This window comes from Anoplolepis gracilipes, chromosome 1 (genome assembly GCF_047496725.1).
Source record: "Anoplolepis gracilipes chromosome 1, ASM4749672v1, whole genome shotgun sequence".
NCBI lineage: Eukaryota > Metazoa > Arthropoda > Insecta > Hymenoptera > Formicidae > Anoplolepis > Anoplolepis gracilipes.
The window spans coordinates 17,945,920-17,963,073 of record NC_132970.1 but is presented as its reverse complement, the minus strand read 5'-3'; the positions used below and the strand labels follow the sequence as shown (position 1 = coordinate 17,963,073).

At 31.2% G+C, this 17,154-nt stretch overlaps 5 protein-coding genes across 8 annotated transcripts; 3 read left to right on the top strand and 2 right to left on the bottom strand.

Annotated features, from left to right (window-relative positions):
* Nucleotides 1-242: 242 nt before the first annotated feature.
* On the top strand, nucleotides 243-1,702 carry LOC140667337 (proteasome subunit alpha type-6). The gene is made up of 5 exons (XM_072895183.1): nucleotides 243-402; nucleotides 559-653; nucleotides 831-912; nucleotides 976-1,405; nucleotides 1,480-1,702. Exons 1-5 carry the CDS (start codon nucleotides 327-329, stop codon nucleotides 1,535-1,537), a joined length of 741 nt encoding a protein of 246 aa, XP_072751284.1. The 5' UTR covers nucleotides 243-326; the 3' UTR covers nucleotides 1,538-1,702.
* LOC140667347 (probable small nuclear ribonucleoprotein Sm D2) lies at nucleotides 1,690-3,036 on the bottom strand. The gene is made up of 3 exons (XM_072895208.1): nucleotides 2,913-3,036; nucleotides 2,447-2,702; nucleotides 1,690-1,862 (listed from the first exon to the last, which is right to left on the bottom strand). Coding segments are annotated over exons 1-3 (363 nt in total). The 5' UTR covers nucleotides 2,915-3,036; the 3' UTR covers nucleotides 1,690-1,757.
* Nucleotides 3,010-6,395, top strand: Galt (Galactose-1-phosphate uridylyltransferase). 3 transcript variants are annotated; one of them, XM_072895126.1, is made up of 8 exons: nucleotides 3,010-3,131; nucleotides 3,406-3,580; nucleotides 4,016-4,090; nucleotides 4,201-4,370; nucleotides 4,772-4,977; nucleotides 5,064-5,292; nucleotides 5,432-5,648; nucleotides 5,715-6,395. In XM_072895126.1, the coding sequence occupies exons 2-8, from the start codon at nucleotides 3,568-3,570 to the stop codon at nucleotides 5,957-5,959; spliced, it is 1,155 nt and encodes a 384-aa protein (XP_072751227.1). In that variant the 5' UTR covers nucleotides 3,010-3,131; nucleotides 3,406-3,567; the 3' UTR covers nucleotides 5,960-6,395. The 3 variants fall into 3 exon arrangements, with proteins under 3 accessions (XP_072751227.1, XP_072751235.1, XP_072751216.1); XM_072895134.1 differs by lacking the exon at nucleotides 3,010-3,131 and having other exon boundaries at nucleotides 3,243-3,580; nucleotides 5,727-6,395; XM_072895115.1 differs by lacking the exon at nucleotides 3,010-3,131 and having other exon boundaries at nucleotides 3,251-3,580.
* Uba4 (Ubiquitin-like activating enzyme 4) lies at nucleotides 6,165-8,860 on the bottom strand. Its single transcript, XM_072895082.1, has 5 exons — nucleotides 8,477-8,860; nucleotides 8,135-8,348; nucleotides 7,211-7,512; nucleotides 6,664-7,128; nucleotides 6,165-6,571 (listed from the first exon to the last, which is right to left on the bottom strand). Exons 1-5 carry the CDS (start codon nucleotides 8,664-8,666, stop codon nucleotides 6,420-6,422), a joined length of 1,323 nt encoding a protein of 440 aa, XP_072751183.1. The 5' UTR covers nucleotides 8,667-8,860; the 3' UTR covers nucleotides 6,165-6,419.
* Nucleotides 8,861-8,945: 85 nt separating this feature from the next.
* LOC140667298 (uncharacterized) lies at nucleotides 8,946-16,246 on the top strand. Of its 2 annotated transcripts, none has more exons than XM_072895094.1 (6): nucleotides 8,946-9,174; nucleotides 10,207-10,238; nucleotides 10,346-10,462; nucleotides 10,720-10,906; nucleotides 11,812-12,168; nucleotides 12,969-16,246. In XM_072895094.1, exons 1-6 carry the CDS (start codon nucleotides 9,085-9,087, stop codon nucleotides 13,422-13,424), a joined length of 1,239 nt encoding a protein of 412 aa, XP_072751195.1. In that variant the 5' UTR covers nucleotides 8,946-9,084; the 3' UTR covers nucleotides 13,425-16,246. The 2 variants fall into 2 exon arrangements, with proteins under 2 accessions (XP_072751195.1, XP_072751204.1); XM_072895103.1 differs by lacking the exon at nucleotides 8,946-9,174 and adding an exon at nucleotides 9,244-9,506.
* Nucleotides 16,247-17,154: the final 908 nt, after the last annotated feature.

The following is a 17,154-nucleotide window of genomic DNA, read 5'->3' as shown; positions in this document are numbered from 1 at the left end:
CGAACAGTCGTTCTCTTATTGCTCCGACGAATCGTATGCCGAATACAAGAGACTGACCAATGGGTCTCCAGAAGTAAATTGTGTCAGACTCACGTCAGACTCCGTTGACTTAAGGCGGTCTTTCACTTGTCAAACGCGCGGGTTGGTCGGATGTACCGATTGGCTGTTGGAAAGAGAATTTCCAGACGGATTGTTCCGAAAATTTTCTACAATGACAGCCCAACCGAGACAGATCTAAAGTGAATAGACCTGGCTTGCTTACATGATTTGACGTTTTCGTCAAAATCGCGGTCGGAATAATCGTCGATTCCTATATATCAGCGAACATGGCGCGCGGCAGCAGTGCTGGCTTTGACAGACATATAACGATCTTTTCGCCGGAAGGCCGGCTTTACCAAGTAGGTAAGAATCAGAGAAATATACTACAAGCGACCTTTTTGCGTATTTATTATGGGCATCGTGTAGAATGCCTATTTTTGCATTACATCTTTGTGTATGCCGATGACTCGGCGTGATCTGCATTCTCGTATTTGTAAACGTATCCTTTTCTGTTCACAGAATACGCTTTCAAAGCTATCAATCAAGGTGGCCTGACATCCGTAGCTGTTAAAGGAGTTGACACTGCCGTATTCGCGACACAGAAGAAAGTGCCTGTAAGATAACCTCCAAGGACTCTCCTTTTCTTAAAACCTCAGCTCTTTGCAGTTGACACTTCATATTGTCCTTCAGATATGCTTCATCAACTCGAAATTTCGTTAGCAACGATCACCTAAATTTAGGAGTACACATTAACGATAATATTCATATTATGTGCTTCTTTTTTTGTATAGGATAAGTTACTCGATGCCTCCAGCGTCACTCATGTATTCCAACTGACCGAGAATATCGGTTGTGTTATGACGGGTATGATAGGTGAGTTTCGATAATTTATTTTGGCTATATCTTAACTGTCATCCTTCGATTCTTGTTTTACAGCTGACAGCAAATCTCAGGTACAACGTGCTCGATATGAAGCAGCTCATTTTAAATACAAGTACGGTTATGAAATACCTGTGGACACTTTGTGTCAGCGTGTTGCCGACATCAGTCAAGTATACACCCAGAATGCAGAAATGAGACCCCTCGGATGTTCTATGATGCTTATCGCTTATGACAAGGAAAAGGGTCCATGCATCTACAAAGCTGATCCGGCAGGTTATTTTTGCGGTTACAGAGCTATTTCCGTCGGGGCGAAACAAACCGAAGCCAATTCTTATCTCGAGAAAAAACTGAAGAAGAAACAAAATTATGATTACGATGAGACTATACAACTAGCTATTACTTGTTTATCTACTGTTTTATCTGTGGACTTTAAGCCAACTGAAATTGAAGTGGGAGTTGTATCAAAGGATCATCCCAAATTCTGGTAATTAACATATAATTTTGATTTTTAAATATTTCATATAATTTTTAGTGTCATTTATTAACTTTTTGTTACAGTGTTCTGACAGAGCAAGAGATAGATAAACATTTAACTGCAATTGCTGAAAAGGATTGATAATCTTGTATACAATTCGTAAGAAATAAAACAGTGTGTCCTGCTTATCACACTTTTTTTTTTACTCAACATTTAATAAATTATGAATGAGATACATTGGAGGATTTGTGCAAAGAAATATGTCGAGCGCGTTAATAAATAATACGCTCTCGTGTTTGTATCAAATTTTATTTTTTTTCATTACAACTTAATTCATAATATTAAAAGTGTCCTTAATGTATTACTTTCCTGCTGCAGTGGCCAATGGATTCCTTAGAACTAAGATGACAGAATCTCCACGTAGAAACATTTTTGGGATAAATCTGTCTTTGTTTACTGGCTTTGCCTGTTTATAAATATTTACATTAATAATATTTTAAGCAAGTATTTAAGTGATATCAAATATTAGCATTAATATTTTCTCTCATTGTCAGTATGTAGATATAAAAGATTATTCATCATTATATCTAATATTATATCATATCTAATAACAAATAATTAATCTTATTAACTCTATATAACATTCAGAAATTTTAATCTTTTATAATAAAATTAATAAGAATTCAATTATATATGTATTTTATAGGCAATTTTTTTATTTATTAAGTGGAATCCTAAATATATTTTACTATTTCTATGTAATATGTTAAAAATGTTAACATTTGTTTAATTTTATTATATAGAATTTTTTTCTCTTTTGAATTCAATATCTGATTATTTACTTAGTATTAAATGCTGATAATTTCAAAATATTAAAAGTCCAACTATATAAAATATATTAAATATATATATATATATATAATTAGCAATTATCCAATATATAACTATTAAAGATTTCAATAAATTCAAATTCTTGAATTGCTTGATAACAAAATTAATTTTGTAAAATCTTGGTTTTTCCACAAACGCATTTATAATCATTAAACATACTTTTTTCTTGCCTTTTCCTGTACGTGGAAGTTCAGTCCACATTTCCTTTACATTTTCTAAAACCATATTGCAATGTCTATCAAATGCCTTTACTCGTCCCAATAGTTTCTTATTATTTCTGCAATTTATCAATACTTGAGTATTATTCTTGACAGACTGTGTCAAAACCGAGAGAGGACCGGTATTAAATTCCTCTTCCTCTCTCTTTGCCAGTTCCTCCGGCGTCATTTCAGATTTTGGTTTGGTTAGAGAAGACCTAAAAAAATAATTATTGCTCAATCAATAATAATGTTAAAAGTATTTTTTGTCAATATGCTTAAATTATATATATACGAATAAATTCATATTTATGTATATACAAATATGCAAAATAATTAAGGTTATATTCGATGTCATAAACCATACAGGTCAAGAATAAATTGGAATTCAAATCAAATTATAGAATAGATGTAAAATTAACACTCACATTTTGTAAAGATTATTACGTGAATTATACTCTTTTCTTCTACGCTTTTTTTGTTAGATTTCCGCTCACAAATTATTATTTACGCCGCTAACGTGAACTTTTCTATCTTTTTCCCTTTTTCTCTCATTCTATCTCTCTCTAACAGCCGGTCTCATTTAGTACTGTCATCTACATCCACTTAAGAAATTACGTAGCCAAGACCATTTTTCGACACTGCTGGTAAGTCATTGTTTAGATTTTTAGATTATCAATTATCAGTATAATTATAATATATACTCTATGATTTTAATTATCACGCATGTTTTATTCACGAAAATAAACAGTGTAATAATAATAAATAATCAATGCAAAACAAACAATTAATTGCTTCCTCGTTTGAAACATATATATGTTGTCATCTGTGTGTGTGCGTATATGTGTATATTTGTTGTGTACAAATACAAACATACACAATTTGAATTAAACTACATATTTTTTTGTCAATTATGATAAGTGGTAAAACTGAAGGTTAGGTATTATATTCTCGTTATCTACAATCTACACGAACATGCAACTCACATAAACGCGATGAGGGAACGATGTTGACATATGTTTATCAATCACTAAAATTGTGCGGCGCATTAACTGAATAATCGTTCAAGACTTTTGTGCATAAATGTCGGCCAAAGGTAAGCGCAATAATTATATTATTTTAATATTATCGTTGTTAATTTCTCAACATACATTTTATTAGCTACATGATATGAGAAAGGATGAATTTAATTCCAATTATTCTATATGGATTTTAAATAAAAAAAGGTATAAATATATTTTATATTGATAAAAATCCAGTTTTAGATAATGCAAAATTATAAATTTTACAATATCTTACGTTATCTGTTATATAATTCATACAAGGTATTATATACAATATTACAAAACGCAAAGAGAAAATTATGTAATCAGATCAAAATGATAAGAACGTAGTCTATTATATAATTTTGCACTTTTAACGCAAATTGATGTATAAATTACATTTCGTTTATTCTATATGATAATGTTAGAAAGAATATTCTAAAAAAAATTATTCATACTATATTATCTAAATTCATAAATTATAATAGGTGATGAATCATTGGACAAATCTGAACATGGAACAGAAAACATACGTCCAGAGGATACATTATTTGATCCAACTGGTTAGATATGTATTCACACATATATATATATATATATATATATATATATATATATAAAACTGTATTTTTAAATTTTTAATAAGTTTTATTAAGGTTTAATTACTTTGCAGAACATCAACATATACGGTATAATCCATTAAAAGGAGAATGGGTACTTGTATCTCCACATCGTACAAAGCGACCTTGGGGAGGACAGATAGAACCTAGTACAGATGAAGACCTTCCAGAATATGATCCAAAAAATCCACTTTGCCCAGGAAATGTCAGAGCTAGTGGAGAAGTTAGTAATTGTTTAAGTTTTATTTATGCAATGAACAGAATTGATTTGTTACTTTATATGATTTCTGATATTAACTAAAATACCAAAATGTTTTGATAAAAGAATATTTCTATTCTTTATTGTTTATTCAAATTTTAATATCATATGCTATTATCTATATCTCTACTTATACACTTTAGTTCATTCATTTTTAGAAAATCTTTTTGGTACTAAACAAAATATGATTAAAAATTTAACAATCCAATATAATAGTGAAAAAATCATCAAACAATTTCTTGATAAAATTTATTACTCTTTATAATTTTGTTCAGTATAAATTAATAATACAGCAACTTATAAAGTACTGTTTTGTCTTACTATTACTATTAGATAATTTAAAGGATTGCTGTTTTGTATTGTAGATAACTCCAATGTATCAGAGCACATTTTCGTTCGTAAATGATTTTCCTGCTTTATTGGAATCAGTACCAGATCCACCAAAACTAGAAGATGAATTGTTCCAAATGGAATCTGCCAAGGGTACCTGTAAAGTGATGTGCTTCCATCCAAAATCAAATGTGACAATAGCTTTGATGAAGATTCACGAGATCAAGGAAGTGGTCAAACGGTGTGAATAATATTCAGTAAATGTGAGAATATTCATCAGAAATGTCAATTTCTCTTTCGAGAAATGAACATTTTTTTATGTAACAGATGGATTGTTGAGATGCTCGAGTTGGGCGAGAAATGGACTTGGGTTCAAGTGTTTGAAAATAGAGGTGCTCTGATGGGTTGCAGCAATGCACATCCTCATTGTCAAATATGGGCCAGTTCCTTTTTACCAAATGAAGCTAGAATAAAAGATAAATATCTCTGCGATTACTACGAGCGTAACAAGAAACCTCTTCTCATTGACTATATGCAGAAGGAGATCATAAAGAAGGTGTTAGAATTATTATAAATAATATATATTTTTCATAATAGCATAAAAGACTTAACATCAACAATTTATGCATTTAGCATTATTTTATATATAAACTTAATAATTTCAATTATATTATTTGAACTATTATTATTTACAGGATCGCATTGTAATCGAGAATCGTGATTGGATAGTTTTAGTACCATTTTGGGCAGTTTGGCCATATGAAACTATGGTATTACCAAAGAAGCAAGTTACTAGAATGCAAGACTTGTCAGACAGTCAACAGGAATCTCTATCTGTCATTATGAAAAGATTATGTACTAAATATGATAATCTCTTCCAATGCTCTTTTCCATACTCAATGGGATGGCATGGTAAGAAATAATTATCACATATTATTTTCATTTATATATTATTGATTTGTCGATTTGCAATTAAAGGCGCTCCAACAGGTCCATATCTTAATCATGATTATCCATATTGGACCTTTCATGGAATATACTTACCACCTCTGTTACGATCTGCTACAATAAAGAAACACATGGTCGGCTATGAACTCTTAGCTCAAGCGCAAAGGGATTTAACGCCAGAACAAGCAGCAGAAAAATTAAGAAGTTTACCAGAATCTCACTACAAACATCCAGAAACTAGTCTAACTATTGAAGAAATAGAAACATGGAATTAAATGTATAATATATCTATAAATAAGATGTATATTTTATAACATAAGTAAAAATCTGGGTACAAATGTAATATAAATTATTGCATTATCTCGATAAAAATAATATGTACATATTATTGATAGATATATATATATATATATATATATAAAATATATAATATATATACAATATTGATATATGTATACATTTAGGGGTGTAGCCTGACTCCGCTTTGAGTGGAGGAGGGTTAAAAATATTTCTATATCTTTGGAACCTACCATTTATTTTTGATTAAAAATTACAAAATTTCTTGGGATTTCTAATCATTAACTTGAAGTCTGGGAGAGAGAGCTCCCATTTCCCCCTCCTGGCTATGCCACTGTATACATAATATATACATAATATATACATAATATATATATAATATATTATTGAATAAAGAATATATCTACATATATATTTTGTTTCCTTTTTTTTACAGATTTAGTATTTAGGAAATCTTGGATCAATTTTATTGCTCCAAGCATAGATACCTCCAATTATATCCTTTATTCGTAAAGTATCATCAGTAAATAACTTCTTCAGATATTGGACAGCCTTTTGTGAATCATTACCTCGTCTACACAGAATATACACTGAAAGAGTAAATATAAAATTAATTCACAATTAATAAACTAATTTTTAAAAAATTACAATATAAATATTAATATCAATATTAATATCTTACTATCTATTGGACGAAGTTCTTCTTGAGCTTTTTCTATATTATTTCTTATTATATTTAAATTATGATCCTTGCTAAGTTGTGTAAAAGGAATGTTAATAGAATCTTGTAAATGACAAATTTCATATTCTTCAGGCGAACGTACATCGATCAGTATAGATTTTGAATCGCCTTTTGCGATCTTGTTGTATTCTTCAGCCGATATTCTCTCTTCTTTTCTCAATAAATTTAAATTAGGTTCTTTGTCATTTGCTTTTGCACCACAAAATTCTTCATAATCTATTAATTCATGTATAACGCGGTGTTGTCCGCAAATTACGCAATCTGCATTCTTTGAACGCAAACGTATATCATGAAATTTTGTTTCCATACCATCAAATAACAAAAGTCGCCCGAAAATTATATCAGGCATATTAAGTATTATTTTTAACGTTTCTAGCGCTTGCAATACACCGATTACTCCTACAGCTATTATTCAATAATAAAAAATAGGAAAGATAAAAATCAAAATTGTAAAATGTATAAAAAATTGCTATTACAAGAGCTTTACCTGCGCCAAGAACACCTCCATCTCCACAGTTTGTTACAGTTTCCGGTGGTGGTGGTTTAGGAAATATGCATCTATAGCAAGGACCATTGTTGTAATTAAATACTGACAAATGACCTTCAAACTTCAATGCTGATCCAGAGACTAAAGGTTTTCCACTTAACACACACGCATCATTCAATAAATAACGAGTTGCTACGTTATCTGTACCATCTATTACAATATCATAATTTTTTATGACATCCAAAGCATTTTTACTAATCAACTGGATTTTATATGGAGTGACTTTTACATAACTATTTAATCTGAAAACAAGAAAATAAAAAGAAATTCATTTATTGCATAAAAGTATAGTAATTAAATAACAATATTTAGTAATAAAAGTTTAATTGTCTAATAAAAAAATAAGATTATATAGATATATATCTTTTTCACAGATATATTTCTTTTACAATAAATTTTTAAGTTAATTTTTTCATTTAAAGAAAAATGTCACATCATAATTTTTATGGATGTATAATTTTACAATTTTCAACATTATCTTTGCAACTAAATTTCAAACTTTTATTTAAAAACTCTACTTTTAAAATCAATTTAAAATATTAATTTATGCTTCTAAAATTTATTCTTCAAAAATTCCTTTATTTTAAAGAACTCATAACTGTTAAAATTTTTAAAAAATTTTAATGCTTTTGAGATGAAAGAATTGATTTTTTTTTAAATACGTTTAGTGCATGTTATTTTACACTCTGTATAAAATAACAATAGCAAAGACACAGTTTCTAATTTTAAACACTATTTGATCTTTTAGTTCCTTAAATTTTAAGCCAATTGATGGCAAAATTTGTAGAATTTTACCTGTTATACAAAATTGTTCTTGAATAATATAATTTTGATACATAATTTTAATTTAATAATAACACATACTGATTAATCCTTTCTGCTGCTGCAGTTACTTTGGCAGTACCAATGTTTGCTTCCGTGTACAATAATTGTCTATGAAGATTGTTTATCTCAATATTATCATAATCGACTATGCCAATGTGACCAATGCCGGCACACGCTAAATATAATGCCGCTGGACAACCGAGACCGCCAGCTCCTACAATGAGTACGGAGCTATCTTTTATCTTCTTCTGACCTGAAAATTATGAAATATTTTAATACATGTCACTTTTTTTTCATATGATCATAATCTTTATATATGTATTGCAAGATTTGGGTTATGGAACTTTTTCTATGCACGCTACAAGAAAAAATCTTGCGTACCTCGCACACCAATCTCTGGCAGAAATAACTGTCGACTGTATCTGCAAATTTCATCATTATTCAAACCATACTCCTGCATGACTTGTTTATCACGTCGCAAACGTGCCAGTTTAACCTCCTTCGCGTGCAATAACTCACGCAATTCTGCGATTTCTGCTACCAGCTGATCTTCATTCGTGTCTGTTGACATTTTGTTCACGTGTTGGGGTATTTAAATATCTAGTTTCCAAGCCAACTCTTTTAGGCTTATTTCTATAAAAATAAAAAATTGACCGCCATCAAAACGTATAGCAACGTTGAGAAAACGTAGGAATATTAGTTTCACGCGTTATGGCTTCACGTGACATATACGCGCACGGCGATGGCACACGCACGTTTTATGCCAATTACGTCACGCGTCTGCGCCGGACTGACGGTAACCGTTTCGCCACGCGATGCGCATGGATGCAGAGGGCAGGGGTTCCCGAGCACGCGGCGAGTGCCGTCGAGTGCTTAGACGTGCGTGCGTGTCGTACACACGCACGGGAGGTGGTGGCACGCGTAGCGGCTGCTATAAACGTGCGTAACGACGTGCACGCGTGCACACGACAGTCTCCCGTGGTAGAAGTATGGTGCAAACCGCTGCGAGGAGTCGCGTATCCGGTGCACCGCTCTTGACGGCCACGCTGACGTTGACGCTGTTGTCGCTCGTCGATCAAGTAAGAACGCATAGCCACCGATCCCGATAGCCGATCCGATCGCTCATCCTGTCCTGTACGTCGCTCCAGGTTCTCTCCAGGATAACGCGTCATCAGATCTCGCGTGTGAGAAAAAGAAAAGGATGAGACACATGCGTTTCGCACCCTCGTCCGTGCAGCCCCTGCTGTCCCTTCGGTTTCTCGCGCTCTCGATCAATACACGACCGTATGTCGCTGTGCTTGCCATTGATGCATAAGTCTTTTCCATGCTCCTTTTAACCGATTAATGGATTCGCCAACGCATTCCCCACATCTGTCAAACGAAACCTTATTTTCAAACAGAATCACCTTAGGTGAGAAATGTTGCGATAAAAGTTTATTAATAAATTAATAAAGGTCTTTCAAACTCTTCTGCGTCTAATTTTCACGAACATACGGAAGCATTTTTTCTTCTTTTTTTTTCTCGAAAAATTGTATATTAGTAAACCGAAGGATTTTGCGAAGATATAAATGAAAAAAATGTTTGTTTTTTTTCCATTGCCGGACTTTAATTAATTTTACGTAACAGCCAATCGTTCAAAGATAGAATGCGATCATTTTAAGCTGAAAAATCAATAGAGATTATTTAATAATTCTAGAAATCTGTAAAACACAATTGTGATTTATTAATATATACGCATGCAATGTATAATTAAAATGCTTTATCTTGTGTAGGTTGACCTTTATTAAATTAATTATCCATCGTAGGCGATTGTCCCATTGTTTCGCGATCCCCGTCGATTTAAGGAAGATATCGCTGTCGCGAAAATCACACCTGTCGTTTTTGCCTGAACAGCATTCGATGTCGTAAACTATTTTCATAAATATCTGAAATGAAAAATGAAGTTTAAGTAATATTAAGAGATTATTTTTTTCAATTTTATGTATGTGTAACTTTTAATTTAAAAATTCTAGTTCAATTAGTATGTTTATTATAAATAATATTATATTTGCTGCCTATTAGAAAAAAAAATTATAATACGATATATTTTATTTTTTGTTTTATCTTTTAAGGTGTCTTCTAGGCTGTGCGATGGAGGGCATGTGTAAGTTCCTTTTTTTTACAACTAAATATGTAGTAAGATTAATGAATTCCAAGTAAAATTTGCGAAACAAAACGTAAATAGAAAAATGCGTAATTGTTATTTTTCAGTTGCTCTCCTCCGAAAGATTGCTGTAGTTACGGCTGTTGTTATAGTGTCTTCACACCGGTACATCCTCATGTTTCAGAGATGTTCAATTTCTTGATTTGGACTTATTGGTACCTGTGGTTGGTATATCTTTATTTTTACTCTTTACTTCAACGACGGCGCAAAAAGTAAAAAGGAAATAATTTTTTTCGACCTTTTTACTCGTCGCTTGTTTTTAAAAAGCAATTTTACTTTTGCAGCACCGTTTTCTATCTAACAGTCAATTATAATTATTTACACACTGTTTGCCGAACATGATATTCCATTTCGTGTATAACGCGATGTTTGTTATTGTATAAATGAAATGTAATAATGAAGTATCATATTTTGTTTACAGGGTAGCAGTGCTCGCAGCCTTGGCCATAGCCGCAATATGCGGCTTTTGGCTATGGAAACGTCGTCGTACAGCGTTGTCGGAAGATTCCGTGTCCTCGGAAAGAACCTCCACAGGACCGTGGTATCCACCTCCTCATTACAGTCGATGTAGTTCTTTCGTCCAGGCGTTACCACCACCGTACAATGAGGTAACTGCAAAAAATTTTAATTTAGAACGCATACATCTTCTGTTTTTCACTCGCTTTTTCTCTACAAATTGTACGAAACAACATGCAAATTTGTTTTCTCTATACAGGATGTCTCACATAAAGTGTGACAAATAGTTTTCTCCGAAACTATTAAAGGTAGGGAGAACATTCTTTTTGCATTTTTATGATTTATTAGCATCTTTTAAACGATAAATGATATTTACTTAAAACGTTTTTTCATATTTTGCATAATTAAAAAGTTGTGACAAAAAATATAAAATTACGTAGTTTCCGGTTCTCTGCGGGAAGAAATCTACAGTTTCTCTTACAGTAGACCCTTAATATAAAATTATTGTATTTATTTTCTAATAAATATTTTCATACATGTTATAATAAATGTTCAAATTTTACCCATTAATTTCCAAATATTTATTAATTTTTTAAAAATATTTTTGCATTAATTACATTAATATTTATAATAGAAGCAGAAGCATCGCCAATATTTTTTGATTTTTTTTTTTTTGCAAAATATGAAAAAAATATTTTAATTAAATGTTGTTATATTAAAAGAAATCTACTCAAAAAATTTGCATACTATTCCATTTAAAAAAAAACAAGATTTCATTTTTTGTAATTTTTTTTAAAAGATTGACGGCGATGCCTTGTTTATTATTTAAAAAGCATCAATAAACTATAAAAACTGCAGAAAGAATTTTCTTTCACCTTTGATTGTTTCGAAGAAAACTACTTGTCACATTTTATATGAGACACTCACCTGTATTTGAAAATAAATATGTGTATTTTTATACTATTTTGTTTTACTTCGAGACTATTATACTAAATAAGAATATAAATCTAAGTTTTTATTGTTTTGATTTGTTTCTGATTGTACAATTTATGTTTAGGTGACTGCAAAACCGGATCTTTATCCATTGGTGATCGGTTACGATGACACTTTAGGCAAAGGAACTTCTGGTTTTGTGATGCGCTACTTCAGATCGTTGTCTCATGCGAGCACGTTGGATTCGTTGAGCTCAAGTTTTATGTGTAATGTGGTGAACGAAGCGAACACCATTATTCCACCGCCATACTCCTGTAACAACAGTATTGACGAATTATCAGCGGCAGAATGCGAGAGAAGAGAGACCGGCGACGTTGGCTCGGTCATCTCGTTGACAAATCACAGAACAACCTCTGACATATCAAGTTTAGCTGCTCAATCGCCTTGTTCTCCGCCGAGAGCTACTAGCCCGACAATAGAGGTACGCCCCTACTGCATAAAATTAATTTAAAACCTATTAATTTAGAGATTACCAAATATATACAGGATTTTTATAAAGTCTGTTCCCACCCCTAATATATTTCGGAAATGATTCAAAATTCCGAAAAATCGCAAAGCACGTGTTTATTTCGAGGAGTTACTCTTTTAAGGGGGTCGGAGGGGTTGCTCTCTCTTCCAAGGAAATGCAAGGGGGAATACCCAATTTGAAAATTTCAAATAAAACTTTTCCCCCTATTTTTATAGTTTATCTCGAGAGCTTTTCCAAACATTATAATAAAGTATTTTTTTTTATTAAATACTTTTCGAATTATGAGATTCGAAAATTAGTATTTTGATATAAAATACAAAATATCTTATAAAATATTTAGTTTTCGGTTTTTATTTTCATACTTTTATGCACAGACTAATGACAAATCAATTGGTATAAAGATAATGCATAGTCACAAAGAGAAAATATGAATTTACAACGAGCAGTTATATTTTTTCTTTCTTACATAAAATTATATTACAAATTCTCTTATTAATTAAGAAAATATTTTTGATAATATTAAATAGATGTTTATATAATCAAAAAATATTTATAATATTTTTCTAATATTCTTATGATGCATAAAAATATTCTAATGTTAATTGTTAATTGTTTTTTTTTTTTTTTTTTTTTTTTTTGTAAAAGATACTTTAAAGACTTATAAATCACAATTAAATTTAAATTTAATTCAAATAAATTTTCCTTATGCAATAAAAATATTTTTATATACTCAACGCGTTACTATTTTCCAGTTGCGGGAATTATTGGACAAGATTCAACAACTTCCTCATTTGTCTAACGGACATGCTACCGTCATGCAAAATTCCCAGCAAAATTGTCAGACCCCGATCTTATATGTAACCAACAGCGATGGTACTACGCAACAACGGCCTCTTAGTCCCAGCGACATCGGCTCGTACAAAGTAAGGAGAACTCGTGGCAAACTGTACATGCCGTTGGGATTGCCGAGTTCGCGGAGCAAAACCAAGCGGTGGTTGTCGCGCTCCGCCCCAACGACACCCTCGGGAACGATACCGATGTCCTTCTTGCCGGGACAGAGCAGGAGGCCTTCGGAGACCGATAATAATAATCAGCAGGCGGTGCCGCTGCTTTATGAGCAAGATGAGAACGAGAACAATAATGCGGAACAGACTTCGTCGGGCGTTCCTCTACTCGCTGAACAAGAGGAGGATCAACAGACAACATGACACATGGTCTAAACTGTTTCGTGCCACTTAACGACCGACATTACCAGGATCTAACGCGAGATTGTCGATATCCACACACACGTACATACACACATATACGCATACATACATAATCTAAATATTTTTTAATATGGCTCTTATATATTAAAATTCGTCATGTATACTTTATCATAAAGTTACGCACATTTCAAATGTATATCTATTAGATACCTACTTATGCATAATGATTGTTTAAAAACTTATTATATTTATTTATATTTTTGTTTTGTTAATTTAATATCGTACAACTGACAATGAGATTATTTATTTTTTAATCTTATGCGCTTAATTTTTTACATATATATCAAATATATATCCTGAAGTAAAATACTGACATTTAGGCATAATTGTAAGTTATGATATACAAATACGTGATCATAATGCATTTTGAATACATCTAACTTGTATGATAAAGCATACATGACGCCTATTATGAGATACGATAAAATACTATAGATTTTTTCTATTCTAGATTTTCTCTATTTTGAAACAGCTGTTCTCTAAACTAGAATTATCTTTTTGTGCTATATACACATTTGTCGCACAATCATATAATTATATACATAGAATGAGAAAGTGAAAGATAAAGTGCACAATAATGTTTTCGTTTTGTGTATTTACCATTAGAAAAGAATGAATAGGAAAAAAATGCAGACTAGAGGAATAGCTGGGTAATTCTAAAATAGATGAGATCTATAGTACTATCACTAATGTGCCGCCTACTTTTTCAAACCAAAATTCTCAAGAAATTTGCAGGTATTTTAGAGCCGTTTTTGGCGAGATGAGTTAAGGCCTTATTCGCAAGCGCAGTTTTAGAATTCGAGATTCTGGAATTAAGATTATTTATAATCTTAGACATAAAAATGGAATACGACAAACGAAAATACTATTTGCTCTTCTGAATATATAAGAAAGGAGTCTAAGACTCCTTTTTAACTTTGAGGTCTCCAGCTTCCTTTCTTTTCGATAGATATCTCGAATTTGCGATAATGTAGCGATATCACATTTTCTATGTAATGCAAAACGATAACATTTTATTACGTGCATAGTTGGAAAATTTGTGTTTTTTTTTTTTTTTTTTTTTTGTTAAAAATTTTGCTAGTTAAAATTTTTATGTTAAGATTTGCAGAAAAAATATTGAGTTTATACTGTAATATAATAAATAATAACGTATAATAATAGGTTACTTTGTATTAAATAATAACATATATAACATGTTGCTTTAACATGTTATTTTCTCGTTAAATTTTCCCACAAAAATTATGTCAAACTATGAAATTTACATTTATTTTGTTAAAATACATGATACTAATGTTACTATTTAACATATGCCTAATATGTTAAATTAACAGAAAAATTTCGGTTCTGACGATAATTTGGGATTGCGACATGCGATTTGTGTTAAATTTAACACAAATTTTCCAACTGTGTGTCTGATTATATATCAGGATGGAAGAATAGAAGACCAATCGTTTTTCCGCGATTGTATTAGTTCATGAAGCATAAATTAGCGAAGCAATACAAGCCGATTTATGTCGGAACAATGCAATGGCAGCAAAAAGAGAACGTCTCGCGCTCTACTTACGAAGCTATACAAGTTATAAACGGATAATAATAATTTTAATCTTGGTCTGTAAGATGTCAAATTAACGCATTCGATACATCGAAATTTATTCGCAAATGGAATAGATTACGAAAGTTTCGGCAACCGTCTGGTTAATATAAGGAGACGAACTTTTTATTATCATACTTATAGGTTTTATCGATATAATAATAATAATACGTAAAAAATTATCCATCCAATTAAAATCGAATCAGAAGAGAAAAAGTTTGGACAATATCGCGTAATAGCGTAGAAATATTGTAAACAACGCGACAGTTGGACACATATGGGACACACGAGCCAATGTACAAGATTCCGTCAAGAACAAGTAACACGTTCCGTTACAGAGGCTACAGAAGCTAGATTAACAAATACATAAGTTTATCGTATGTGTATATGTATATACACATATATAAAGAGATTTACATTTAATTTCGAAAATACATACGAAAAGTAATTTCGGGATAATAAATATCACACGCGAAGCCCTAGTAACAGTAAGAAAGATACTGGGCTAAAGTATAGTTTACGCAACCTTTAATTAATTAATTTTAGATTTCACTTACATGTACAGACGTATATTATGCTATCGCGCACAATTACGATGGCCAAATACAGTCGGACCTCTTATTCTACGATCCTCTTATGCTACGAAACCTCTTATCCTACGACAAAAAATCCTCATGCTACGACCGCAAAAGGGGAATTATACCCCCACTCTCAAATTTTTATCGTAGGATCAGAGGTTTAAGGGGAAGATTCCGGACCGAAAATGTCGTAGGATAAGAGGTCCGACTGTATCCTGAATTGTTAACATCTTTATTATTTATTGTTTTTCGCGACCTGATTTACGAATTTTTTATTCATGCGCATGAATATAAATATATTCGTATAATATATAAATAAATTTTTCCACATAAGATATTTTAATTAGTCGAAAAATTTGCTTTATAGTTTTATTAATATGACAATTTGTTGCTCTTAATTATAGTTATTTATTTATTAATTTATGTTTATTTATTTATAACGTGAGTTGTGAAAATAGCGATGTCACTTTCTCTTTTTTTCTACTGGACTTTTGTTAAGATCATTGCACGGCTTGCTTTATTCAAAGAGAGAAACATGATAAAAACACCTCATATGCGCTCTGTAAACTATACTTATTCCCTAAGAAAGATTCCGTACATGTGCAAGACACTAATCGTATATAGAAGTTGTTGAAAAATATTCTCAATATAATATAATAATAGATTTTAATTCTCAGATGTAAAAGCAGTCATATATATATATATATATATATATATATATATATATATATATATATATATATATATATACTTCAATCGTATTGCATATACATTGTTCACGTACACATTATGCCATTGACATGTATTTTTTTATAAAGCCAGATAAATAAAATCAAGCTTTTACTTGATGTGTTCTTTTTTCTTTTTTACTGTATGTTTGTTGAATTTATATAAAACGGCAACGAGATGACAATAAGCCCAGGTAGCAAGCACATGACATTATTTTGACGTCAAAATATGACGTGATGATGTAATGACGTAAAAATGGACTAATGTTACAGACGATGACGACATTTCAAGACGTTAAAAAGACGTGACTTTATGATCATTTTAGTGACGTTTTAATGACATTTGATCATAAATTTTTTCCTCTAACGTGAACTCGTAAAAAATGACAAATTCATTCACAAATATTGAATTCGTTAATAAAACTTTTCACGAGGTCACGCTAGAGGAAAAGATTTAAGCGATTTATAATAATGACTTAAGAATCATGATATCGTGACGTTCTTTTACATCATTAAGACGTCATAAAAAGGACGTTTTAAATTAGACATTATTTGGTCACGTGACATCACTGAACCAGAAATGACAGTTTTCGACATCAAAATGACACGTGCTTGCTACCTGGGAAACGTCTTTCATAAAAAGTCTAAAAGTTTTTTGTTATTTTTGTTTTTGTTTATTTATTATTATTTCTAGTGCTATGAATAAAAATAAAAATATCCAGCATTTTAAATGCATTGACTCTCATTCCTTTCATTCTCTCTAACAAATTTAT

Excerpts from the sequence above, each read along its gene's own strand:
- Galt (XM_072895126.1), top strand. Across the intron at positions 5,293-5,431 it reads AGAAGGAGATCATAAAGAAG|GATCGCATTGTAATCGAGAA; the intron begins GTGTTAGAATTA and ends TATTATTTACAG. Across the intron at positions 5,649-5,714 it reads ATACTCAATGGGATGGCATG|GCGCTCCAACAGGTCCATAT; the intron begins GTAAGAAATAAT and ends TTGCAATTAAAG.
- LOC140667347 (XM_072895208.1), bottom strand. Across the intron at positions 1,863-2,446 it reads CAGGAAAAGGCAAGAAAAAA|GCAAAGCCAGTAAACAAAGA; the intron begins GTATGTTTAATG and ends ATTTATAAACAG.
- Uba4 (XM_072895082.1), bottom strand. The coding sequence starts at position 8,666 with ATGTCAACAGACACGAATGAAGATCAGCTGGTAGCAGAAATCGCAGAA. Across the intron at positions 7,513-8,134 it reads GCAGCAGAAAGGATTAATCA|ATTAAATAGTTATGTAAAAG; the intron begins GTATGTGTTATT and ends TCTTGTTTTCAG. Across the intron at positions 7,129-7,210 it reads TGGAGGTGTTCTTGGCGCAG|CTGTAGGAGTAATCGGTGTA; the intron begins GTAAAGCTCTTG and ends ATTGAATAATAG.
- LOC140667298 (XM_072895094.1), top strand. The coding sequence starts at position 9,085 with ATGGTGCAAACCGCTGCGAGGAGTCGCGTATCCGGTGCACCGCTCTTG. Across the intron at positions 9,175-10,206 it reads TGTTGTCGCTCGTCGATCAA|GTGTCTTCTAGGCTGTGCGA; the intron begins GTAAGAACGCAT and ends TTATCTTTTAAG. Across the intron at positions 10,463-10,719 it reads TGGACTTATTGGTACCTGTG|GGTAGCAGTGCTCGCAGCCT; the intron begins GTTGGTATATCT and ends TTTTGTTTACAG.
- LOC140667337 (XM_072895183.1), top strand. The coding sequence starts at position 327 with ATGGCGCGCGGCAGCAGTGCTGGCTTTGACAGACATATAACGATCTTT. Across the intron at positions 913-975 it reads TGTTATGACGGGTATGATAG|CTGACAGCAAATCTCAGGTA; the intron begins GTGAGTTTCGAT and ends CTTGTTTTACAG. Across the intron at positions 1,406-1,479 it reads AAGGATCATCCCAAATTCTG|TGTTCTGACAGAGCAAGAGA; the intron begins GTAATTAACATA and ends TTTTTGTTACAG.